This window comes from Physeter macrocephalus, chromosome 15 (genome assembly GCF_002837175.3).
Source record: "Physeter macrocephalus isolate SW-GA chromosome 15, ASM283717v5, whole genome shotgun sequence".
In the NCBI taxonomy this organism is placed as follows: Eukaryota; Metazoa; Chordata; class Mammalia; order Artiodactyla; family Physeteridae; genus Physeter; species Physeter macrocephalus.
In genome coordinates, this window is record NC_041228.1 from 76,431,555 (window position 1) to 76,457,378 (window position 25,824).

At 45.8% G+C, this 25,824-nt stretch overlaps 1 protein-coding gene across 4 annotated transcripts; it reads right to left on the reverse strand.

Annotated features, from left to right (window-relative positions):
- Window positions 1–16,349: 16,349 nt before the first annotated feature.
- On the reverse strand, window positions 16,350–25,562 carry CHCHD7 (coiled-coil-helix-coiled-coil-helix domain containing 7). 4 transcript variants are annotated; one of them, XR_008619493.1, is made up of 4 exons: window positions 22,516–23,303; window positions 20,818–20,916; window positions 19,690–20,073; window positions 16,350–16,678 (listed from the first exon to the last, which is right to left on the reverse strand). XR_008619493.1 is itself a non-coding variant. In XM_024127053.3 (4 exons), exons 2-4 carry the CDS (start codon window positions 22,567–22,569, stop codon window positions 19,969–19,971), a joined length of 258 nt encoding a protein of 85 aa, XP_023982821.1. In that variant the 5' UTR covers window positions 22,570–22,585; window positions 25,428–25,562; the 3' UTR covers window positions 16,350–19,968. The 4 variants fall into 4 exon arrangements, 2 of the variants coding, with proteins under 2 accessions (XP_023982821.1, XP_028356312.1); XR_008619492.1 differs by having other exon boundaries at window positions 16,350–19,347; XM_024127053.3 differs by adding an exon at window positions 25,428–25,562 and having other exon boundaries at window positions 16,350–20,073; window positions 22,516–22,585.
- Between the last annotated feature and the right edge of the window lie 262 nt (window positions 25,563–25,824).

The following is a 25,824-nucleotide window of genomic DNA, read 5'->3' on the forward strand; positions in this document are numbered from 1 at the left end:
AAGGGGAGCGGTGAGCCTTCCAGCCCACCGTAGAGGAAGGGAGAGGACACTGGGCATGGTTCTGGGGGCAGTGGAGCCGCAGTGTCTGACTCAGAGCCTTGGCTCCCACCATTGTCTGGCTGGGAGAAGACAATGCCGCCATGTTGTCGGTGCCCCACGTGGACGGTCCCAATGGCCTCGCTCAGTGTGTGAGCCACAGCCTCCTTTCCTCAGAACTCTGGGCCTGGCGGATAACACGCTGTGGAACAATCAGCAACACTGCCCCACTCGACTGACTCCACCATGGTCCCCTCCGTTCTTATTCTGAAGCTTGAAAGAAACAGGCTGCTTCAAGAAACTCTTGCCCATGTCCTCTCTAGCATCTCATGTTAGTTAATCTCTGGGGGCGGGGGGTCCTTCCAGATACCTCCAGACATGGCAGAACCTACAGGCTGTTACAGCTCAGTATCCCACTCTGGGATCCTCCCAAATCAAAAAGGTAGAGCCGGACAAAGTGGATAGAAATAGGGTTTCAGTGCGAAGGTGGAGCCTACAGAATGGAGTATTTATGGAACACCTACCACTTGCCACAAACTTAAAGTCTATGTTTTAATTATAAAGTATTAAACACAGTCAATAGAATATAAAATATAAATTCTATATTATAATTATAAAATATTACATTCAATAGAATATTAAAGTCTATATTTTAATTCTAAATATTTTATCTATCTAAATACCAGACCAGGACTTCCCTGATGGTCCAGTGGTTAGGATTCCTTGCTTCCACTGCAGGGGGCACGGGTTTGATCCCTGGTCAGGGAACTAAGATCCGCAAACCACGCGGCTCGGCCGAAATAAAAAACAAAAGAAGGCCACAAAGACGTTCTTGGAAATATGGTGACTAGTAAGGAATCATGTTCATAAGTTTGATAAGAATCTGTACTTTGATGACTGGATGAATGGTTTGGTTGGTTGACTATTATTTTGGGTTAAAGTCTATGATAAAAAAATAATACAAAATATAATATTTATTGAGTATCCTAAAAAATAGTCGCATTAAAATCAATCAGAGTTTTTATTCTTCAAATTAAAGAAGTTATATTCAACTCAAGTGCATCACAAAATCGATATTTACCCGTTTACCAAATATATTGCTTTGGTCATGTGTGAACATTAACTCGGAATCTAGCCAATATTATGACATAACAATAATTAATTTTGGTGTAGAATATCCAGATCCAATTCATGTGCCTTATCTCATTTGACTTTCACAATTATTAAATCACTCCATTTTCTTCAGATCGGATTTGCTACCCCAGAAACACGACTGCCTTTATCATAGGCAAATTTAAGGGGCCTTAGTTAAGGGCTCCCTATATCGCCTAAATATTTTTGCAACCTGCTCACTAATGCTTGACATCTTTTCATAAGAGGTAAATCTTATGAAGAAAGACCAAACAAAATTTCCATGGGATAGGTGATATTTTATTCAATTTCACACATAAGTGTGAAGGCAACATAGTAAATAAGAGTTCAGGCTCTAGATAGACAGGCCAATGATGAAACATGGGCTCAGCCATCATTAAACATGCTTCCTTATCTGTAAAAGGGAATCATGATCATGTATTATCTCTACCCCATGTGTTTTTCCCCAGGTTTCTTTTTTTTTTATAGGATTTATTTGAAGAAATATTGCAACATACAAAAACTACATAAAGTCTTAATTTCCACTCACACAGCGGTAAATTCGATACAAGGCATAATGAAAAGAAAACTTTTTTATGCTTAAAGTACTGCACACTTTGATCACTAAGTCCAATTAGTTGATAAGCAAACCTCACAGAACAGCTTCATGTCAGCCAAGGCCACGAACACAGTAAATGTTAGCTGTTCTTGCTCTCCTTCTTGCACTGATGGAAAAGGAGAGACAGTACGAAGGGAATCAAGCTTTCTAAGGGGATGAGAGACATAATGCACAGAGGAGAAAAGAACGCCAAAAGAATGCAGAAGTTCTTGCTGGGCATAGGGGACCAACAGGCCAAATCCCCAACTTTGCATGATAGCCGGGGGACCAGCCCAGGGCCAGTGAGTCTGACTCACCAGCGAGGCAGAGCAGCAGTTCACCACCAGATGGCAGCACAGACCAGCTGCCATTTTCACCCTTGGGCAGCATTGCAGCGTCATGATGCAGAACTGTATACAATGTTCCAAAGAAGAACCGAGTTCACAGCTATGGAAACAGGTATTATCTCAGTCAGACTCCCTCTATGGCACCATCTAAGACTGGAGCGCTGAAGTTCCTGAATTCCATTTCCATCCACTTTCCCTCACTCCCCCTTTTCTTCTTGCCGTCCTTGGGAAGGCAGAATAACTAGTAAATCTGATTTACTACAGAAAAGAATCCTTCCACTCCCAAACGGAAGAATTGCAGGGTCCACTCTGAGGCAAGCATCTTAGCCGTTCTTTCTAAACCCGTAGTGGTTCAGCTACAGCTAAAACTTTTATTAAAACAAAACACCATTTGCTACGCTTAACAGTACCACCAGTAAGAGGTAAATCACATTCTGACAAAAGTAGTTCAAAACAGAAGACGCCACAGAAATCCACTTGCTTTTTTGCAGAAAAGTCAAGCATTATGCCATCAATATCCTTTAAGATTAATTTTCAGATACTGAATAGCTTCTAAATGGATTCATACAAATCAAGTCTATTGCATCCAAAAACCCAAAGTCTTTAGGAGCTTTCATTGTTGATCTAGGCAAACAGATCATTTTTCTTTACAGCCACCAACGGGAATGACATTGCAATGATCTACCATAGATCAAAGTACTATAGGACCATCAGTCTGAATCCATTCATTTTTCATTCGCACCAAGTAAGTCATTCAAGGAGAATTTCACAAATATCCATAATGTCCCCCCAAATGCTATAATTTACATTTGCTGCTTAGAGTTTGTCAACAGATATGAAAACATAAGTATCCAAATGATTCCCTAGAAATTATACATTAGGCAGAAGTTGAAAACAACGTGTTATTCTTGCTTATGTCACTGTTTACCTGTACCTGAAGTTTTCCCTCTTCATCTCTGCCTTTTTTGTTGCGATTGAACCTGGGCTGGTATTGCAGTTAATGCTCACATCCCTTGTTCTGTAGGTACACCTAGCTTTGATGTGGATTAAATGTGAGCCCATGTTAATTTTTAAAATATTTCCCAAACTATCTGTTAATAATGACACTACATTGAGCTGAAGACAACAAAAACATCTACTATTTGAAATATACAGCCTTACCCTTAAGTTATAACATCACCAGTAATTAACCTCATCAGCAATACTAACTAATCACATCATGGGTTTCTAGTAAGATGCACCGGAAAGGCCACAATAGCTCTCAGATAGGACTCTTTCCAAAAAAAGCACAACCTGAATCCAGTCGTGAGGAAATCACAGATAAGCCCAAGCTGGAGAACATTCTACAAATAAATGGGTTGTACTCTTGGAAAATGACAGTCATGAAAGAAAAAAAGTAGAAACTGATCCAGATTAAAGAAAACTGAAGAGATGTGGAAAAAACTCTGTGCAACGTGTGATCCTGGATTGGATCTAGAACCAGGGGAAAAAATTGCTATATAGAACATTACTGGGACAATTGGTGGAATTTGCATAAGGTGTACAGATTAGATAATAATAATGTATCAATGTAACGTTCCCTGATTTTGATGATTGTACATGGTTGTGTAAGTGGATGTCCTTGTTCTTAGGAAATATACACCTAAAGTATTTAGGGGTAAAGGGCAATGTACTCTCAAGTGATTCAGAAAGAATACATAATTTTCATGTGTAGGGGGAGAGAGAATGTGCAAACATAGCAGATGTTAACAATTGGTGGATCTGACTAAAGAGTCTGTCAAAGTCCTTTGGATCATTCTTACAACTTTTCTATCAGTTTGAAATTGTTTCAAAATAAAGGGTAATCCATTAAAAAAATGGTAGCCAGAAAGTCGTTCCAGGCTAAGATCCAGTAAAGTAATTTTTACTTATTCTTTTCTTAATGAAACAACATGTACCAAGACAAAAAAAAAAAAAAGAATATTTACAAAGAAAGTAAAATCACCCACAATCCGCCTCCCTACTCTGCAGGCATTCCCATGATGACAGTTTTCCTCCCCTGTCCTCGCTGTCATGCATCTGTTGTCCCCTCTGTGTGGTTACCATCACCTGTTCCAAGACTCCATCATCTGTTGGCCAAAGATTGGGCTCCCCGCCTCTACCCGTCACCTCCCCATCTATTCTCACCAGAGCAGCTGAGGTGTGCCTTCTGTGTTTGGCAATTTCAACAAAGTGGTGCACTTTCGCCAAAAAACCTCCCAGGAGGAGAGATCTGGGCGGAATACATCATGAAGTGTCTGGCTGAATATTCTTGCATTTGAAGACATCCAAGCTCTGTTTAATCCTAGTAAAATCCGTTCTCCTGTCACCCATCCCTAGAGCTCACCTTCTACCCAGTTGAAAAGGAGACCAAATGTCCCCAACTCCACTTTGGTTCTCCCCCCCTCCACCCCTGCATTTATCTCACACTATGGCCCTCTACCTGGGCATTTCCCAGGCCAGGTGGCGGTGTCCAAATCTCTCAAATTAGATCAGACCGGGCTCTGCACTCCGAGTGAACCAGAACCTCCTGGGTCTCGCCGAAATCAGCGGGGCAAGGGTTAGGCGTCTGATCCTGAGCGGAACTCTGCCACTAGCCAGCTGTAGGCCTGTGGCAAATTGTATAATCTTTCCTGTTCCCAATTTTCAATTAAGTAAAACAAAGGCAGGATTAAATAACTTCTCAAGTCACGTTTAATTCTGAAAGAGTATGATCTATGATTCTATAGCCGGGAAAAGTAGAAATAATCAGATAGAAAATCAGGAGTAGAAAGATTTTGAAATGCAGCAGAATGAAAGATGATCATGAACCACATAGGTTTACTTTAGGACCTAGATGCAGAGAATGGAAGAATAAGACTCTCCTTACACGTACTGGTGGAATAGAATTGGAGACTGGGAGTTGTACAATGAGATGGTTCATGACTCAATGAAACAGTTGACCGTGACTCCTACCAGCTATGGATGAAGGACACGCATCTCCAAATGCTGTAATTAAATATCTCTGAACCCAAATTCTCGCGATGAGTAAGCTTTTCTTCCTTCATACTTTCAGTAGCTGAGGAAGGAAATACAGTCAGTTTTTTTAGGTTATTAGATCAATGGTCCTCCAAGCATGGTCTATGAGTTTAGACCAGAGATCAGAGCATTTCAGAGGGCGAAGGGTTGATGACCACCAGTTACTGCACAAGGAGAGTAAAGACCAGGCTGGCTGAGTGACTTGCCCAAGGCCACACAGAACGGTGGTTCACTCCCCAGATGTCTGATGGGCAGGGTGTCCTACCGCCACACAACCTCGTCCGGGAAACACTTCTCACTAGTCAGTATCAGACTGGTCTCTGGTGCTCTTACTGAAACCATGGCCAGGCTTACACCTCTAGCACTGACTCACACGCTTCACCCCTGTATACCCTTCACCCCTGGGACTGTCAGGTCAGGCAGGTCATGTACAAGGAGACCTTCTGCAGTACACGAGTCATTCTACCGCTCCGGGGTGGCATCCAAGATGCACACCTTCTGCCTGCCTCCCTGATGTGGGTCCCGCTGGCAACCGTCCAGGCGTTTTCAGTTTTTGCAACGGCAGTAGGTGAAGGGCTCCACACTGCTCCAGGGGCATGTATCTCCAACAATGTGTCCTCTAGAAATCTGGAAAGTTTGACAGCCAGTACATGTTCTGAGCTCAAACGCACATGTTCAAGAAAAAAGCCAAGTCCACTTATAGGAACACCCAACGGTATGTCTCTTCTCTGGTTTTGCCCAAAAAGTAAAGATAGAGTTAAGGGGGACTCCATGATAGAAGCGAATTCCTTGCATTATCGCTATTGGCAATAGTAAAGATAGTTTTCGTTACTTGACATGGTGACGGTGGTTTCCATTGTGGGATAGGATGGAACAAAACAAGCAAGCGTCGTGCCTTTTGCTGGCCTTGCAGTGAGCTTTCCACAGCACCTCTTGTGTTCATCCCTAGACCCTGGCAAGGCTAGATGAGAGCGATGCTTTTGCAGTTCACCTTCCTCTGGGCGGGGACCACTCTCTGCAAAGCCCTGGGATCCAGAGAGATGGTGCACCTGCCATCACACATCGCCTTGCAACGTCTTCTCGTGAAAACAGACATAACGTTTTTTATCTGATAGAAAGCATCTTCAGTACAGAAAAGAATGTCATTCCTTGAATCTGTCAATAAAACCTCCCTAATCACCTGGAAGGTGTTTTTCTACACCTTTCCAGGTCTCTCAAGTTCTTTTGTAATCTATAATATTGCAGAGGAATGAAAGTGATTCCTCACCAATTCAAAAGTTTGAGAATTCCTAGCCCAGAAACTTGGATTTCAAAGGACATGGATCCGAGGTCCTCATATGAGAGAATCTACACCTACAATTTAATTGGTGAGAGCATTCCCAGGAAGGGGAAGTGGTAGAACTATGGGATTCAATTTCCCTGTTTTTGTAAATCAGACTGCCTGAATCGGCATCTCTATTCATTAACTTACTGGCCGTGGGAACTTGGGCAGATCACTTCACCTCTTCAGATCTCATTTAGGTCATTTGTAAAAACAAGTTTGATGATAAACAACCAACGCATTTCGGATATTACGGTTGTTATTATCATTCCTATTAATTATTAGTTGTTCGGAAGGGAATGTCACATAAAATTTCGGGCTGTGGGTTCTGAAATTACATTGCCTAAGTAACAATCCTGGCTCCATCCCGTGTTAATTATGTGACGATGAGCGAATTATTTAACCTCTCAAGTCACAGGTTTTTCTTCTCTGAGGATGAAGGTTGTTATGAGGAATCAACGAGGAAAAAATGCAACATATCCACAAAAGTACACAGCACAGCACTTGGTGTGTAGTAAGCATTTAAAAACTATTAGTTACTGTTATTATTAGTGGAACTGCAGCAGCAGCAATGGCAGCAGGAGTGGGAGCAATACTGCTTTATTTGGGAGACAACTTGTAATTATTAACAGTGGAATATCTCTGAAAAATGTTCTTGGCAGAATTAATACTTCCATCTTTGACTGGAGCTCATTACAAATACCCATCTTCTCTGAACGGCGCAAGAAGCTTTGAAAGAATGTTCCAGATGAATTGGGAGTGCACGGCATCCAGTAATGTGTAGACAGGGAAACATTTTTTTCCCCTCCTGAACTGTTCCATGGACTTACTAAAAACCTTTCATGGTTACTTTAATAGTTGGGATACTAATAAAAACAATAACAATTCCTGCCGATATTTACAATATAAAATTTTTCACTGGTCTGACACTCTGAGTGTTTTAAGTATCTACCTGAAGTCCAATTTATTCTCGAGAGGCACTATTACATGAGACGTGCACTGGATTTTAAGTTGAAATAAAACCAAACATACTGTATGTGAAATGCTCCTCCAGCTACTGTCTTGGGTAGAATATTATGGGCCTGGACCATCGTCGAATATTTTTTCATCTGTTTCCTCCTCTTTAGTAGCTGCCCCTCCTGTCTTCCAAGGTGGTTATTGCAGATGGAATGAGGAAAACCTTGGATCCAATTGTAATTGAAGTTGTACAAATTTAAGTTGTTCTTATTTCAAGATGTGAGCTCACCGCCCCCACCCCCCGCCCCCACGCACTGGTTCTTGGATTCTGTTCGCACCCACTGAAAAACAACTCATTTGGTTGGTACATTTCCTCCACCGTCGGGGCCTGAATTTGGCTCCCAGAAAGGAGGACAGGCCGTCTCAGAACTTGCTGGAAGGTATTCGGATGCACACCTATCTGCACTGGAAACAGGGAGGCCATGCTTCTGCAGCAGGAGCCTCTCCGAGACTCCTTTAAGGAATGTTACCAGGCCTTCTCAGAGCCGTGCGCAAGCCAAAATATATATTGACATGATAGACCACAATGGATTTAAGTGTTTAAAGTCAAAAATACACTTTTAAAAATAAGTACTTAAGTTGGCTGCTTGAGCAATACCTGGGTGCCAAAGTGAATTTGTTTAGAATAAACCACCAAGTATACTTTTTTTTTTTTTTTAACATCTTTGCACGGAAGCAAGGAAAACCAAAGGGGAAAAACACAATTCCGTGGAACACTTCCTTGTTTCTACATTATGGAACAACTGCAACTTGTAGCAGAGTTCTATCGTGAGGCCAGCAAATTCTGACAGTCTCTATAAAAATGTTTAGCTTCAAGTGAAAATTAAAGATGCTTCTATGCCCCCGGCTCTGTGCCCTTCTCTCTGTCTCACATGTGTCCCTTACACTTCCTGTAATCCCCTTCCTGACGGCCAGAAAATCTGCTGCAAAAGAATCTCCCAAACTTGGGAAAAAATTGCAAAAATGTCGCCTGCCTATTTTTCACTGATGTGTCCGTGGGCGCACAGACTCTGCTCTCTCTTCCTCTGGTTACAGCACACGGTTCCTATTACTCTCCCTGGTTGTCTCCATTGTTTTAATTTGGGTGGAATATTGTGAAATATTTTGACTTGGGCAACGTCTTGTGTGGGTGGGCTACGTAGGGTGTTCTGAATGTAGAGGTGAATTTGTCTCATTCATTCGGTTCCTTTTGGGAGACACCAGTGCCTCCAGCATACTCTAAGAAGTGCTACTTCATTCTTTTGTGAGGTTTCAAGCACCAGCTTGAAGCATCAGAGGGGAGAAACCGTGTTGACCTGGGTAGGTGGTCAGAGCATTCTTGGTCGTATCATGTCCTCGGATACGCAGACACTCGGGCCATCACGCTCAGGGGCGGGCTGCAGGGTGGCCCTGGGAAGGTCTTGGAATTTGCCACAGGGTTTCTCGCTCCTCCACTTCTCCGGACCCGGTTCTTCAGTCCAAGGCTGGGAACTGGGGAGCAGGGCCCGACTCTGGCGTAAATGTATAGCAGTAGGTCAGAGGCGGTCAAATTCTCCCTCTGGCTTAGAGGGGCCTCCGCGATTGAGACTCAGATTCATCACGTTTGCTTACCCCTGTCAGAGGTGAAGGCCCAATAAATAGCGCTTAGCAAGGTCCCCGGCCGCTAGGACAGGACACAGCATGTTTCCTCAAAGGGAAAGAAGTTTTTCTTCCCTCTACCTGAGATGACATTCCTCCAACCTCAAATGACAATCCTGATCGTTTTCCACCAGCCCCCTGACCACAGCTCCGAGCCTGACCACGGGTACGCAGCGCCCTGTCCCGGAGGAAAGAGAGAAACTGAGGCAGCCACGTAGGTGCTGGGAGTCACGTCAGCAGGCAGGTAACTGAGTTTCTCACTTAGGATCTTAGAATCCACTGTGGGAAGAGATTTTCTTCGAAGGCGTTTAGCACTCTATAGATCCAAAATCGAAAGCGTTTTTGAATCCAAAACCTTCCTGCAGAGCCTTTGTTTGTTTTATGTATGACAACAGCCCTCGCTCTTGGCTGCGTGTGGTTTGTGAGCTCGTGGCACACACTCACTGTCCTGCCTTCCCTGTTGTCCTTGGTTGCCTGGACCCTGGGAAGCTTCAACACTACTTTTCACTGTGCATTTCCACTGCCTCAATAAATGTGACTTCCAGGTTCTTTAAATGCCTATTCCTGCTCTCCTGCTCTCCCAGGGACACTCGCATGACCTCTTTTACCTCCATATCCTAAAACCCAGGAGACGTTCATTAGAAAAGCAAAGTCAGAACAGCAAGAAGCAAAGTCACCCGTTGTGTGGTGGCCCCAACTGCTGCCGGAGGAATAAGCATACTCAGCACATCCACATCCTCTCCCCCTCCGACATCCATTACTCCTCACCCCTCTTCTCCTGCCTTAATAATCCCTTTGTTCACAGCCCTTATAACTTTCTAATACACGAGTTCATTAATTGTGTCTATTGCTAATTCATCGTCTCTCTGTCTCTCTCTCTCCATGTCTCTCTCTGCAGTCATTTAAGTCCCATGAGGGCACAAGTCTTTGCCTATCTTGTTTGGTAATGAACCTTAAGTTCCAAGGACAGTGTAGCACATAGTAAGTACTCGATAAGTATTTGCTGAAAAACAAACAAAAAGGTTTTTGCTGTACAAATGAATGAATGCCAAAAGATAGATACTTCTCTAATGTTCAGATCATAAAGCATGCCCTATAGACTGCTAAATCTTTTCCTTGCTTACTTTCCTTATCTCTATGTACAAAGCTTTGGCAAAATTTTAAACTTTGTCCATGTTTTTCTTCTGCACTCTCTACATCCTTCCATAATCCCTGTGGTCTAGAACTTTTATTTAACCTAAACAAAACCATTTCTTTCATCCAGTCTGACCCATATTCTTCAAAGAGCCCCATGTTCCAATATATAATGTGTTCTCTCTCGGTTGTTCACCCCTTCTAAGTAAATCCATCCCATCATTTGTTTTATTGTTTAGAGAAGTACTCAAAACTTCAGAGCCATAAACATCTCAGGAGGAAAGTCTCTTCCAATTAGAAGATAGTCAGACTATCTTTGTAAATGTACTACTGCCTTCTTGAAGATTATTAGTGCCAAATCATACAACCTTATGCAGCTGGCCCTCTCCCTTAAAGATACCCAGGTAGTAAAATTACGACAATTAGTTTTGCAATCACTCAGCACTAAGGAACTCTTAGTCAGGACTAGGGTGCTATTTTGAGGGTACAAGGAGTTCAACAACACGGAAACAAGTGGTATTGATCTACTCTTCCCGCGAAGAAAAAAACAAAGGTCTCCAACTTTCAAAATTTAATCTCCTTGAATGGAGATTTCATGAGGATATTTACTTTTCCTTCTCCTCAAAAGGGAGGGATACAGAATAAAAATAGCTGATATTTATTGGTGCTTCCTATGGTCCAGTTACTGTGCTAAGCTTTTTACAGACAGCATCTGACTCGATGCTCACAGGAACTATAAAATGTTGGCATTTTACGGTGGCAGACCTTGAGGTTTCTGCATCTAAGTAATTATCCAAAGCCCACAGCTTAGGACAGCTAGAAAGAAGTGGGGTTACAAATCGAGCCAGAACAAAGCAGAGCCCTCACCTTCAACCACCAACCGCACCCCTCCCACCCTGTCCCTGATTTCCTCTGCTTTCCACATCTTCACCCCAGCCCCATCCCCAAATGATAAATAAAGGGGTTTCTAGAGACATACAGGTAACTGACCCAAACACTGCTCTAAGCCCTCTTGTGCTGGATCTCGGGGGCCACGCGGCCATGAGGGGCTGGAGCCACGCCCACCCGGGAACAGGACTCAGGAGTTAACCAGGCGGGGTTTGCTGCTATCCTTGGAGCTGTTTGGTCTTGTTTTCCCAAGACGTAGAGAAATATAGTCTATTGAGGTTGTGAAAGACATTCTTCAAGAGTGGGAATTACATACAGAGGCTGTCAAGGCTCTGGAATGCTGCTCTACAAGATGACATCTACGTTGAAAGGGAGAAGCAAGCAGGGAGACAGATGACAGCTCCAGCAGCCGAGCCCGTGAACCACGAATTGAAAACGCCCCAACCCCTGGCCACAAGTCCCCCGTCTCTAAGGGGCCTAGGTATGTGTCAGGAAGCACTTGGGCACAACAAAATGACAAAACCCACCTTTACAACCAGGAAAAAAGTCTGCTTTGCAGGTGACCCAGACCTTGGCCTTCCTCCTTGTTCTTCACGACAAAGAGCACGGTCATCTAAGCAACGTCACCTCCCACTGTCACCTCGAGAGCCGAAGGAGCAGGTAGGGTTGACAGGGCACCCGGCACCAAACGTTTGAAGGACCTCTTAGGAGTTTAGTAAAGGATCAGTCACACAGGCACAGACGCTGATTAGTTTGTAAATTTCTTCCGCGAGCATAAATCCTCATTCACGTTTACATCCCGTGCGGAAGCCTTCTATGTGCGTCCAAGACTCACTAAGTACTAGATGGTGAAATGAACAGTAATTGGCATACTAGGCAGAGTCCCGAGCTGCAAAGGAAATGAAAGCCGCCGCGGAGGCCGGGTCCACGCGGGAGAAATGCGGGGGTCGGGAGGAAACTGCACCAAACCGCAGCGTATAAGCTGCGAGTCTCACTGCTGCATCTGCGAGCCGGGAAGACCACCGGCTTCCCAGGGCTGGGCTGCGAGTTAAATACGGCCGTGTTTGTGACACCTTGCAAACTGCAAGGTGCTGCGCAAGGTTATCATGGTGGTCCCTGCTTTTGCAGTTTAGTGCAGGACGTGACGGGGACAGCCTAGGTCTACGATCAGGGACGTGATGGAAACCAGCATCTAATTACGGACAGAGCGGACTAGAGCCGCACTTAGCGCTCAGGCACCAGGAGGTGCAGAGGGTGAAGAGCGGCTTCTGGAGTGGGACTAGGACTAGTGTGAGGCAGAGCTGACCCACCGAGAGGCCGGGCCGATTCCTGAAGGCAGCAGAGGACAGCTTTGGAAGAGAAGAGGAAGGAGAGGGCTCTTGTGCGCCGGCAGAGGGGCCATCCAGCCCGCGGTCAATTCTATTCACGCAAGTCGGGCCCTCAACACCGATGCCTGGTAAGTTTCTTGGGAGCGACTTGGTAAATATTTCCTGTTCTTCTAACCTGACCCCCACCCCCAAGATGAATTTTTTTGTACTTGTTCTTGCTTATTAGAGATTTCAGGTATACATGAAGTGACTAGGATAGCGGTAGAGTGTGAGAAGAAAATTAGAGAACATTCTGGGCCAAACTACATAATAAAACTGTAAAAGTGAGGGCGTGAAATAAAACAATGATCAGTTTGGCTTCTTGCAACCTCTTCTAGCAGAGGTGGAGTTTGGGGGTATTTTTTAGGGAGGGATTGAGGGAGGGGGTCAAGTAAGAAGATTGTAGTAGTTGATATTACGGTTTTCAGAGGAGACCAAAATCAGCCAGACTTTTGCTGATTACATATAAATCCACTATCTATCTTTATCAGTGCATTTCAAATATTAATAATATTAATATTAACAATACCTACTTGCACAACACACGTGAAATCTGCTTTGGGTTTCACAACAACCTACAGGACAGTTAGGGCATATTCACAGTACGAAAGGCTCTAGAAGGGTAAGCGATTTGCTCAGGACTGCGCGGGCAGTGAGGGGCAGAGCCCCAACTCACACCTGGGTACTGTGACTGCAAATGCAATGCCGTTAACACATCATGTTGTGTCTCGCTTCTGGGTATTAAGTGAGGTTTTTGGTGGAGGCCCTGGCGTTGGAAGCTTTATTTGCGGTGTGAACGATCCTCACCCTCAGTGCCCGCTTCACTGAGCAGCTCACTCTCTCCTCCCCCATCTCAACGCCCTACACCGGCCCCTTCCTCATCCTGCCCACCCTGAAGACGGGCCGGGAGACAGGCCCAACTCCCTTCCTTCTCCGGGAGGACGGTCGGAACTGGTGGAGGAATCCGAGTCGGTACCAAGCCGACCTATCTGTGGTCTCTAAACGCAGTGATGAGATAAAGAGAGAACCTGAGCACACAACCCCGCCGTCTCGAGCTTCGAGTGTGGACACAACCAACGACAGAGGCAGCTCCTGATGCGGACGCCTGTCCACGAAAGCTGTCCCTGTGTTCATAACTCAAAGCACAACCGGCTCACCTCTTTCAGTCTCCTTTTCAGAATAAAGCATTTCACACTTAGGAGACATTTCTCTTACTCTGCTTCTGCAAAATAAAAACGAAAGGTGAAAAATTAAAAGCCCATCCGGGTGACTTTATTTGCCTGGTTCTGCCTCGTCTGATCATATGAACTCACGAAGTGAGAACCACCGCAGTGGGGGGGGGGGGGTGAGGGGGGCCCGATGGGCCCCGACCAGGGAGGCAGGGAGGCTGGAGAGGGGTACTCTGCTTCTGCAAAATAAAAACGAAAGGTGAAAAATTAAAAGCCCATCCGGGTGACTTTATTTGCCTGGTTCTGCCTCGTCTGATCATATGAACTCACGAAGTGAGAACCACCGCAGTGGGGGGGGGGGGGGGTGAGGGGGGCCCGATGGGCCCCGACCAGGGAGGCAGGGAGGCTGCAGAGGGGGCCGAGGGCTGAAGGCCCTTTGAGACCTGACTGCGGCCCCGGGAGGCCCGGGCGCTCGGCGGGGAGGACCGGGCCGCCCAGGGGCAGCGATGGTGCAGGGAAGGCACTGTGCCTGAAGGAGTGGCAGGTACACTCCCGTCTGCCTCCCTCTCTGAAGTCTGAGGTCCTTGAGGACAGAGCCTGGGCCTCGTGTGTCCAAAATCACACCCTCCGCAGCTTGCTCAAGGCTGCACCCTTTCCAAATGTCGCCAGATCTAAAGGACCTTGGAAACCAGGGGAAGGAGTGTGGATGTCTATCCTGAGGTAATGGCAGGTCTTGGGAAGTTTAAGCAGGGGGCTTGCTGGGGTTGCACTTCGGGAGGTTCTCCGGGCTGCGGTCCCGGGAAGGACCTGGTGCCGGGCGAGGATTCCCGAGGGAAACAGTGTAGACGGTCGCAGGAGTCCAGGGTCATCGCGATAACCTCTGTCTCAGCGCCTCCAGAACCGTCCTCCTAAACACACACGGGACTTGACCTTCTCCATCTCAGAACGCTGCAGAGCTTTTCTTTCTGTACAGAGGGAAGTTTAAGTCCCGGGAACAGCATTCAGGGCCACACACAACGTGAGCCCAGCCCACCTGTCCAGAGCCCCTGCCGCATCCCCTTCCCCTACTCTGCTCTAGTCAGTGAAGAGGACGTGCCCCTTCGTGTCTGTCGAGGCCACTCACCCTCTGGGAAGCTTGCTCTGGCCACTCCCGGGAGCATCTTGACGTCCCCTGCGGCCGGCGGTGCCTTGCTCCTCCCGCACCGTTACCCCCGCGCTTTGCACGTTGCGGGCACCTGGCGAATGTTCGTGGAGCAGAAGTGAACTGCAAGTGCAGTGCTCGTACTTGGATTCATTTAATATTTATTGACCCCCAGAAACCACAAAAAGATTGATCTACTTAATTACCTTAAAATGTAAAACACTGCTCAGAAATGAAAACACAAAGTTAAAAGACAAACTGGGAGAAATATACAGAATACATTTGACAAAGAGGTAATTCCCTTACAATACCAAGAGTTCCCCAAATTGCTGACACCAACAATCTAAAAAAAAATGAGCAAATAAATACGCCCATTCCATTTTCCACTCATCAACTTACAAGGATGAAAGTTTTAAAGTGCCCAGTGGGACTGAGGAACGAAGACTCTCAGGCTTTGCTTCTGGGAGTGGGAGTGCGCTTCCCGTGGGAGGGGGTTTAGCAACATCTACACGATGCAAACTACTGAAACCTTCCACTCCTACACACGTAGCGTACAGACAAAAACGGAACAAGCAAAGACCCGCAGCTGTCACCTCGGCACTAAGAGGGGACCCCCCAGTGGGAGACGGGTTCCAGGACGGTGTACCTGCACAATGAAAGAACTAGAGTAAGTCTGGAACCGCGCATGGGGAATTGTTCCAAGCTATATCGCTAAGTGAGAAAAGCAGAGGGCCTCCACTCGTGTACTACGATGTGCCTTTTGCGCAAAACAACTAAACAAATATACAGATACGCTTGTACATACATATAAAACTGTGAAAACCCTTGACGTTGGCTGCTCCTGGGCAGATTTATTTACATTGTAAACCCGTTGGCATTGTTTGAACCTGCGTGTTTCTTTTTTTTTATTAAATAAATTTATTTATTTATTTATTTATGGCTGCGTTGGGTCTTTGTTGCTGCACGCGGGCTTTCTCCAGTTGTGGCGAGCAGGGGCTACTCTTGGTTGCGGTGCGCCGGCTTCTCATCGCAGTGGCTTCTCTTGTTGCCTAAACAAATATACAGATACGCTTGTACATACATATAAAACTGTGAAAACCCTTGACGTTGGCTGCTCCTGGGCAGATTTATTTACATTGTAAACCCGTTGGCATTGTTTGAACCTGCGTGTTTCTTTTTTTTTATTAAATAAATTTATTTATTTATTTATTTATGGCTGCGTTGGGTCTTTGTTGCTGCACGCGGGCTTTCTCCAGTTGTGGCGAGCAGGGGCTACTCTTGGTTGCGGTGCGCCGGCTTCTCATCGCAGTGGCTTCTCTTGTTGCAGAGAACGGGCTCTAGGCGTGCAGGCTCAGTAGTTGTGGCACGTGGGCTCAGCAGTTGTGGCACGTGGGCTCAGTAGTTGTGGCACGTGGGCTCAGTAGTTGTGGCACGTGGGCTCAGTAGTTGAGGCTCAGTAGTTGTGACACACGGGCTTAGTTGCTCCACGGCACGTGGGACCTTCCCGGACCAGGGCTCGAAACTGTGTCCCCTGCACTGGCGCTCAGTAGTTGTGACACACGGGCTTAGTTGCTCCACGGCACGTGGGACCTTCCCGGACCAGGGCTCGAAACTGTGTCCCCTGCACTGGCAGGAGGACTCCTAACCACTGCTCCCCCAAGGAAGCCCTGAACCTGCAAGTTTTTCAATGTGTTCAATTTTAAAAGCCTTCCCTCCCCAAACACATACACAGGTGTTTATCCTTTATTACGTACTAGACGCTTGCCAGGCGTTACGGGCAGAACCACAGATGACATTGCTGCATCCTCCAGGAGCTTTCAGATAGATACAGTGATTCTCAGAAAGACTGCTTGTGCATACCACACACACATGGAACCTGCAATGAGACGCTTCCTACCAGCGTGAGATGCACGGGAACACAGTAAAATACCTTCTATGCATCTTGTCAGTCGATAGTTGCTTCCAAAGGCCTGCCTGACTCCCAAATTTCTCAAGGCACCTACTCACGTCCTGACACAATTAATTTATTAGCTTCACCTCTCCCAAAGTAGAATCGTAGAAAGAGAAATAAAAGAGTGGCAAATTTAACAGTGATGACGAGGGAAACCCCTGGGACTCTGTCCCTTCAAGTGGTGCAACAAGATCTCTAACAACCAGGTTACAAGGATAGTGTCCTGAAGTCAGGAGGGTGTGTGCAAAGGTGTGAGCAAGAAATTTCTAACTCTTTCTACTGAAGACAGAGTTAGAAATGAACAGTGTTGCCTGGGTAGAGCCACATTATGCTCACATATGTTAAGAGTTTGCTGATCAGAAATCCCCAGTTAGTCTGTCTTCAAAAGTACTTCATAGCAAACACACCTATAGATACCAATCATCAAGGAGCTGCACCATCACTACAAAACTACAGTGATCAGGACAGTGCGCTAGTGGCCTAAGTATCAACACAGAGATCAGTGGGACAGAACTGAGGTCCAGAAACACTTTCACAAATACAATCAGCTGCTGTGCCACAAAGGTGCCAAGACAATTCAGGAGAAACCACAGGCTTTTCAACAGAAGAGGAAGGGACGACAGGCAGGACAGCCATGTGTGCAACAGAAGGAAGTTGGACCCCTACCTCACACCACATTCAAAAATTAACTCAAAATGGATCAAAAACCTAAATGTAAAAGCTAAAACCATAAAACTCTTAGAAAAAACAGAGATGTAAACCTTTGGACCTTTTCTTAGATATGTCGCTGACAGCTACAACAAAAAGTGAACTGGACTTCATCAAAATTAAAAGCTTTTGTGTTTCAAAGGACACCACGAGGTGAAAATATAACCCACACAGAATGGGAGATAAAATTCACAAACCATGTATCTTCTAAGGGACTTGTACCTAGTATGTAAGGGGCTGTGACAACTCAGTAATAAAGATACACAACCTAATTTAAAAATGAGCAAAGGGCCCGAAAGAACATTTCTCCAAAGAAGATATACAAGTGGCCAATACGCAAGTGAAGATGCTCGGCACCGTCAGGCATCAGGGAAATGCAAATCAAAACCACAGTGACCTACCAGCTCACGCCCACCAGAATGGCTGTAGTCAAAGGCAGATAATAAGGGTTAATGAGGATGTGGAGAAACTGGAACTCTGACACATTGCAAAATGGTGCTGCCACTTGGGAAAACAGTTTGCTGGTTCCTCAAAAGGCTAAACACAGTTACCATATGACCCAGCAATTCAACTGTTAGGTATACATCCAGAAAGAAATTAATGTCCACGCAAAACCTCATACACAGAAGTTCAAGAAGCAACATGACTCATAAAATAGCCAATAGTGCAAACAACCCAAGTACCAATCAACTGATGCGTGTAAAAATAAAATGTGGTACATCCATACAATCGAAGGTTACGCAGCAGTGAAAGGGAATGAAGTACTGATACACGCAACAGGAATGAACCTTGAAAACATGAGGCTAAGTGAAAGAAGCCAGCCACCAAAGACCACATGTTGTATGATTCCATTTCTGGAAATGTCCAGAATAGGCAATTCTAGAGACAGAAGGTACACTGATAGTCGCCTAAGTGTTGAGGAAGCGGAGGAAGGGTGATGTTGGGAGGAAAGGAACAGCGTGTGCTAACAGGTACAGGCTCGCTTTCTGGGTTGATGCCTCTTAAAATCCATTGTGGGGACAGCTGCACAACTTTGTCACTACACTAAAAACCATCGCATTGTACACTTTAAATAGATGGCTTATATGGTTTACAAACTGCATCTCAATGAACCTGCTGTTTAAAAAAAAAAAAAAAAAAAAAAAGAGCTAGGCCAGGACAAATAGCTATCGGATGAATGCTGCTGTTGGTATGTACCTTTAAAAGGGTGACATTAAAATTCCAAACCCTTGAACAAGCTTAAAAGTACTGAAATGCTTCTTACACAGGATGTATTAGTTTCCTGTCAGCTCCTATTTTAATCCATCATTTTAGAGCAATCAGTACAAATCAAAGACTCTCTGAAAGAATCCATCTTTTATTCAAATGGAATCACATTTGGAAATCAAGATCATATGATTTAGAAACATCCGACCTGGGTTTTGGATTCAGACCAACGAGATGGATAGTCTGTTGTCAGCATCCGTTAAAATAATACTCTTGCTCCAGGGCCAGATGAAAAGAGGGACACAAACTATTTGTTTTCACTGACTTTATAAGTACATTACATTTTATCAAATAATGTATCTTTCACAATTCTGTAAATGAAACCAACTGGATTTTAAAAGGCGGTGAGTTTGAGAGCTGCTACACAACCCACCCTGGTCACTATACTGAACGTTCCTACTTTCGTATCATAAAATGAAGCTGAGCTCCAGCCTCATCCTGTGTTGCAATCACCTGATGAGCCCCAAACCCTCCTTGTCCACCTCATCCTGCAAGTAGAAATCCTACTTCTGAAAGTATCACTTTTTCTTCCCATTATTGTGGTTCAAGGATACGACGCCTTCACAAGGTTGTCCAGTATTCACAGATCTGAGTTATAGAATCCTTTGACTAAGCCTTTCCTTAAAGAAAGAAAATGAAGAAAGCCAGTTCTTTGCCATGCCACTTAAGCCAACCTTGCCTTTCCCCTGCTCCCCTAACCTTTTTAAACCGAGGCACGTGAGTGAATTCAGGCCAGGGATCTTACTAACGCACTGGGATTAGACACCCCGCCACGCACCCAGCCTGGATTTACCTTCCCGTCTTCTCCCCGCCACTCAGTCCCCCACCTCACCCTCCAGGGGAACCGCCTACACAGTGCTCTCCAGATGTGGCTCCAGCTTTCCCTCCATCATGCTGTCACTCACATCACAAGCACTGCTTCCCTTTCACCCCCGTTAAGTCCTTCCTCGTTCACGACTTACTTCTCTTTCGAAACCCAGCAGCAAAGCTCAACTCTTCATGGAGTCTTTCCTGACGCTCCCTTGCCTTCAGGAAGTCTTGTAAACTTGGTGACACAGCGCAGCCAGAGTAGCCTGCTCTCGTTACGGCACTCAGAGCAAACACAGAGGACACAGGCCGTCCCCTGGTGGAATCTGAGATCTGTCTGGGTAAGGCCTGGAAGGTCTTAAGAAGTTACCGTAACCACTTATTAAACATATTCATCTGCTTCTGAGTTAAACAAACCACTTTAATGCAAACACTCAATAGGGCATCTTGCCCATTGCTCCCAAGATTATGTCTCTCTCTGCTGCTGTAGGCATAGACGGCTTCACTCCATTCCGTCTTCTCTGGATCATGACAGAATTCTGTGTGTATGTACAAAAAAGAAGAAACCAAAATCAGTCAAGTACTAAATGCTAATCAATTGCCAGTAATCTGCTATTGTGGTCTTCAGAAAGGAAACATAAAAAACCGAGTTTAAAAAAAACAACAGAGAACGAATTCTAGGACTCCAGATACTGTTTTCAAACTATTATCAATTAAACAGAAGTGATTATTCCCACAGGAATATGTTAACTGTAACTGGGGTGGGGACACACTTTGTAACTTCAGGCCCATCGAGAGGAGCTACGGAATAACTGCCAAATGAAACCAACAGGTAATCTAGCAGAGGGACAGGAAGTAGCTGGACCCAGTGCTCAGAGAAGCAGAAATTATACGGCAACGTCCGCCAAAAATGGGACCACGGGTGATGGCGGGAGAGGAGGAAGAGAAAAGGAAGCCTGAGGCGTGTCGTGACGGGGCGAGCCACCCATTCCGCTCACCTCCAGAAAACTCCAACCGTAACAAGGCTATCACTTTAGGGCCGCAGACACTTATGCACGTAGGAAGACCCACCTCTATTAGAGCTGCGTCCTTACACGTGGGCGGAGGGTGAGGCAGATAACGAGAGCGCCCAAGGATCCCTTAGAGCACACGGAGGAAAAGTCAAAAAGGTAAGTTTCCGACAGCCATCACTAAGGAAGGATTGTGGGTGCTGACAAACTTCAGGCTTCAGTTTCAAGCCGAACAGATGAGTTTTAACATAAAGGTAACCAAGCCAGGCTTACCCAGAACTTCCGGCAGTTTCTGTACTTCAAGAAGTGAGTGGAACACCTTTCTCTGTCATAGTTATTTTCATCCATACATCTGGTAGAAGCATCAGATTCCTTAAATACGTAAGATAGGTATCATTTAAGAGGTGGAATGGCATCTAAAGAAAAACAAACTTCTGAAGCTGTTTCCCCCCCCCAGAGCAGGTAACGTGAAATAGCTCCTTTTTGTTCATTTGAACGAGCAGATAATGAACAGGAACAGAATTATCTTTCCAACTATCCCAGCATTCATCCTGCTCAAAGCAGACATCTTCCTTTTCACAGTGGCGTCAGTTTTCTGAACATCTGATCACAGGAATTTGCGTCGAAGCACTGGCTGAGATCACTTAACCCAGTAACCGTTCAACGAAGAGGCCGAGGCAAGGTGCAACGTGCTCAAGATCACGATGCAAGGAGTCCCCTGGCGGCCCAGTGGTTAGGACTCAGCACTTTCGCTGCCGGGGCCTGGGTTCAATCCCTGCTCTCGAAACTAAGATCCCGCAAGCCATGCGAGGCGGGCTGGAGCGGGGAGGGAATCACTGCTGTATGTGGAAGCAAAATTCAGTCTCCCGACTCGGAGGGCAGCTCTCCGCCCCTCCAAGTTCTCGCCTGGACTTGAATGCTTGAGTTAAGGTGGTTTCGAGAACCTAGGTGAGTTGCTAATGACCGGTCTGCATCAGGGTAACTTAAATTAACGACGTTCATCTCAACGTATGTTCGGCTATCATTTGCTCCATTATGCAAGTAAATACACAATTATGTAAGCAATTTTAATAGGTATCATTAATATCACTTCAAAACCACAATGAGCAACACAGGGCTAAGAGTTCAGAGGAGGGTAGCTGCCATTTGGGAGTTAAATTGCAGCTATCTGAACTGGCAGTAGATTGGAGAACAAACTTCAAAGTGAAAGGCATGATCCTGAGTGAGACTCCAGCTAAAGGAAAGCTTTAAATAAAGGGGAAGGTAACTTGCTTCACAGATCTAAGAAACACGGTCTAGCTAAAGAGACCTAGTAAAGCTGTTAAACAGATTTCATATGTATAGCAAAGCTAATTTTCTAAGCCAAACATTTAATGAGTGTGTATATTTGGAAAATGCATATAGGATCAGGAATATAATTTTCACAGCACCAGTCCGATGACTGCATTATTCAAGGGTGACAATGCCACAAGTAAGAACCGCTAATCTTACCAAATAAATGCCAATAAAACCTTATCATTACAACAAAATGTTCTGTTTACATGATACCTTTGTGAAAACCTTCAGGCTTTAAATAGGCTAATTCAGTTATCAGCCCTTATCCTCAGCCAGGCTGTCTCAGGGACATGATGAAATCATTGCTATCAAAACATAAACTTCAGTGACCATTTAAAAATACCTACTTTCCATCTTTGCATGTTTGGACTCAAGAATTTCCTCAGTGTTACACATGCTTGTCTACTATAACAGTGATGTTATACAAATTAGGGAAACTTAAAAGAGATGAATCCTTGTTAGCTAGATTATGAATATCTAAAAACGCTCTAGTGAAATAAGGACACACAGGCCAGGAATATTTCTTGTACAGAAATAACTTTATTTAAGAACTGCAGAAAACTGACGCCCACAAAACCAGAAGAAGCCTGTTCTTCCAACTTAATATTCGTGACAATTAAAAGCGAACTGGCTTACCAACAAGCAAGGATTTATGTCAGGATCTCTCAGCCTTCCAGTTACCACAGACATCCTAACTGTCTTCTTCCTGCAGGCAGATGTTGGGGAAGAGTTACACAGTGGATGACAATATAAGCCAGTAAATCTCATCGGCTCCACAAGTACCTGAAAAGTTAATTTCGGCATAATGGTTACCCAGTGAGGAACTCATACAACCTCCGTATTTTCAGAGTAAACACTTGGATGTGACTTTCCTTTGCACCGACGTGTGCCCCAGCACGAAGACCCTACTTAAACTACTGAAGTGCATCTACTGAAATTTGATTACAATGTCCAGAAAGAAAGATAGTTCAGCTGAAATTTGGTTTTAGTTCACTCCTATTTCTAAAGGTTAAGCAATTAAACGTATTAACGAAACCTAAGAATACCGCGCGCACTCTATTACTTCCTTATTATACGTGGATCAGCACACAAAATCAGGGTGGAATAACTTAGTACAACCCAACTTTAGCAAAACCATTTGTTAACTACAGTACGTGAATGTCTACTCCGTGGCCGGCCCTGGGGTGGCCAATATACCAAAAACAAAAACAAAACAAAGTTATTACTTAGCTGACATTCTGAAAAGTTAAAAAAAGAAATCGGAAACGTAACTTCCAGGGGCATCTTCTATTTAACTGATACTTCCCAGGGTTGAAGGAAGTCAGGGAATGCTACTGTGGAGCATTCACCTTCCAACTGAAGCCGTAGACAGATACAGCTCTGAAGAAGCCTTTATCCGTTACAGATGATCACAGTTCTCTAAGAGCCAATTAGTGATCCCAAGTCAAGTCATATACTCATATAACAAGTATGTCGACTCTATCCCAGGACAACTACTCTCTATAATGAAGTTAATTGAAATTGGTATACTATTATCTTCAAAGACATGTCATAGAAATGAACTAAAAGAGAAAACTAAAAAAAAAAAAATCAACTAACTGTTAATCACTAAAAAGCAATTTTTTTATTTCAACGTATCGGCATACTATCGATTAAGCCACCCACAAATATTTTTAAATACTCTGCACTAAGTTTAAGGAAATTACTCCTGAATGGTGTTCTAGCTTAACTGTCTTTCACCTAAAGATCAAAGGAGAAGCCAGCCAATAACGCAGTATGACTTACCAAAAACACCACTGAATAAAAACTGCATCAGTATAACCAGACAGAGCTCAGAATTTTTGTACAAAGTGGTTTCTACTTTCCTTGCCCAAGATGGGACCATCAAAAAATATCAGTCATGTTAAAAGAAATAAAGTACATTCAGGAAAAACAATCAAACCCCACAAGCTCCTGAAAAGTGAAGGTATTCTGAATCTTGAGTCGACTAGTTCCGTTTCTCTAGTAAGAGAAAGATCAGGATGTCCAGGCTAAAGGAGGTAACCTTTGCAAAGAAGGATGGAAAAAAGTCTAATCATTCGGGGGTCTTTTCAGTACCCACTAAGGAATCCTTCTATTTTATGATCTTCACTGACCAATACATGAGTATACCTAGCTAGCAGAAACATCTTCGCAAAAAGGAAATTCAAGATGCTGTTCAACTATATGTAGAAGCTTCTTCCTCTCCTGAATACAATTCCTTTGCAGGCTTCACTTCTTCTTATGAGAGGTGAGAGCACTATGTAAATTCACAGCCTTCCTTTCTACATCTGTCCTGTGCTCTGAGAGCAGAGAACTCTGCTTAGCTGTTCATATGCCTTGGATATAATCTCAACAACGATCAGACGCAGACAGAACTCAGGTTGCCTGCCTTCTGTGAAAGTGTTCTGCTTCACATTTTATCATTGTCATGGGTCAGGAATTCTTTACAAATAACACCGAGGTAACATCACATACACCGAAGCAGGTCTGCTGTAGGAGTTTATCCACCTTTCATTTCCTTTCCCTTCCGGATTCTAAACACAAGTCAATCTAAGTTTGGATTTCCGACTGTCACCTTCTTTGCATGAATCCTCATGTATCAACTGGAAATGAAGAGGAAATGTCAGTTTACAGTGAGGAGCGGGGCTGAAGTCAAGATCGAGTGTTCCGCCAGCGAGGCCTTATCTACTTAGTTTCTGAAGGTACCAAACAAACGTGACGAAAAGTTCTACTTGCAGGGGACAGTCAGAAAGAAACCAACGATTTGAGAGAGGGGCCGCAAAAGCACAGCTCTAAAATCTTTTCCAAAGGGCAAACTGCTTTAAAAAGTATTTCTTGATTTCCCACCCAGGGGTTCAGGTCGCCACTCCGAGCAGCTCTGCAAGGGAAGGGGGACGCGAACGCTGCTGACCCGTCCAGCCCACCCCTCCCATGCTGGTCCTTGCCCAGGCAGGGGTTGCGGCCCTCCCAAACCTCAGGGCAACCGTCGGGAAGCCGAAACACGTCCTGCGAGGCCCTCAAGCCTTCAACCCACGGCTGGGTGCAGGCAGGCAGGGTCAGGAAGTCGCGGTGGCCCTGCGGAGGGGGCAGGGAAGGCGAGCGGAGACCCTGGAGCCAGGCGAGCCCCAGGCCCCGCTGCCTCCAACGAGCTGCCCGGCCCCCCGACGGCGCGCGCAGGTGAACCCACCTTGCTCCGACCTTCACCTTCGACGGCGCCCAGAAGGGAAGGGGGAGAGGAAAACGCAGGGAACTGGGGGCAGGGCTAGGCAGTTACGCTCCAAAGGCTGGGAAGAAGGGTGACGGAAGGGCCGGGGCTGCCCAAGCAGGGGGCAACTTCCTCGTCCCCGGCCCGAGGAGACCCGTGTTGCGGGGAGGATATGACGGGAAGGGGCCCGCGCCCAGGCGAGGCCTGGTGGAAGCGGCCTCACGCCGCAGAAGCGGATGCGGGCCCCGCGGCGGCCCAGGCGCGCCGGTCTCTTCCCGCAGCCCGGCAGCCGCCGCAGAGGGAAGGGCGGGGAACTACTCACCTCGGTCGGCCGCTTCACCAGCGTCCAGGCCGTCTCCAGCTCCAAACACGTCAATGGCTCACGCAGCGGGACCTTAAGTAGCGCGCATCCCAACGTGCTGCCCCCGCTCCCCGGCGGCCGCCGGCCCAATCGGGGCGCGCCGCCGCCTGACTGACAGCCGAGCGGGGCCTGGAGCGGCGGGGGCGGGCAGGCCTCGCCCCGCCCCCGGCCGGCGGGAGGAGGGCCGAGGCGGGAGGAATGGGCGGGGCGGCGCGCGCGGCCCCACCCCCCGCGCCCCCACCTCGCCGCGGCCCGCCTCTTAACACTTCGGCTTGATGGGCGGCGTGGCGGGCCAATCGGTGGGCCCAGCTGCGGCGGCGGCGGCGTCCAGTGGTCGACCCCGGGGCGGGGCGTGCGG

Coding starts and splice junctions, on each gene's coding strand:
- CHCHD7 (XM_028500511.2), bottom strand. CDS start 22,683: ATGCCGAAATTAACTTTTCAGGTACTTGTGGAGCCGATGAGATTTACT. Junction 20,917..22,515: donor ACATAAATCCTTGCTTGTTG/GTAAGCCAGTTC, acceptor TACGTATTTAAG/GAATCTGATGCTTCTACCAG. Junction 20,074..20,817: donor GAAACTGCCGGAAGTTCTGG/GTAAGCCTGGCT, acceptor ACATACACACAG/AATTCTGTCATGATCCAGAG.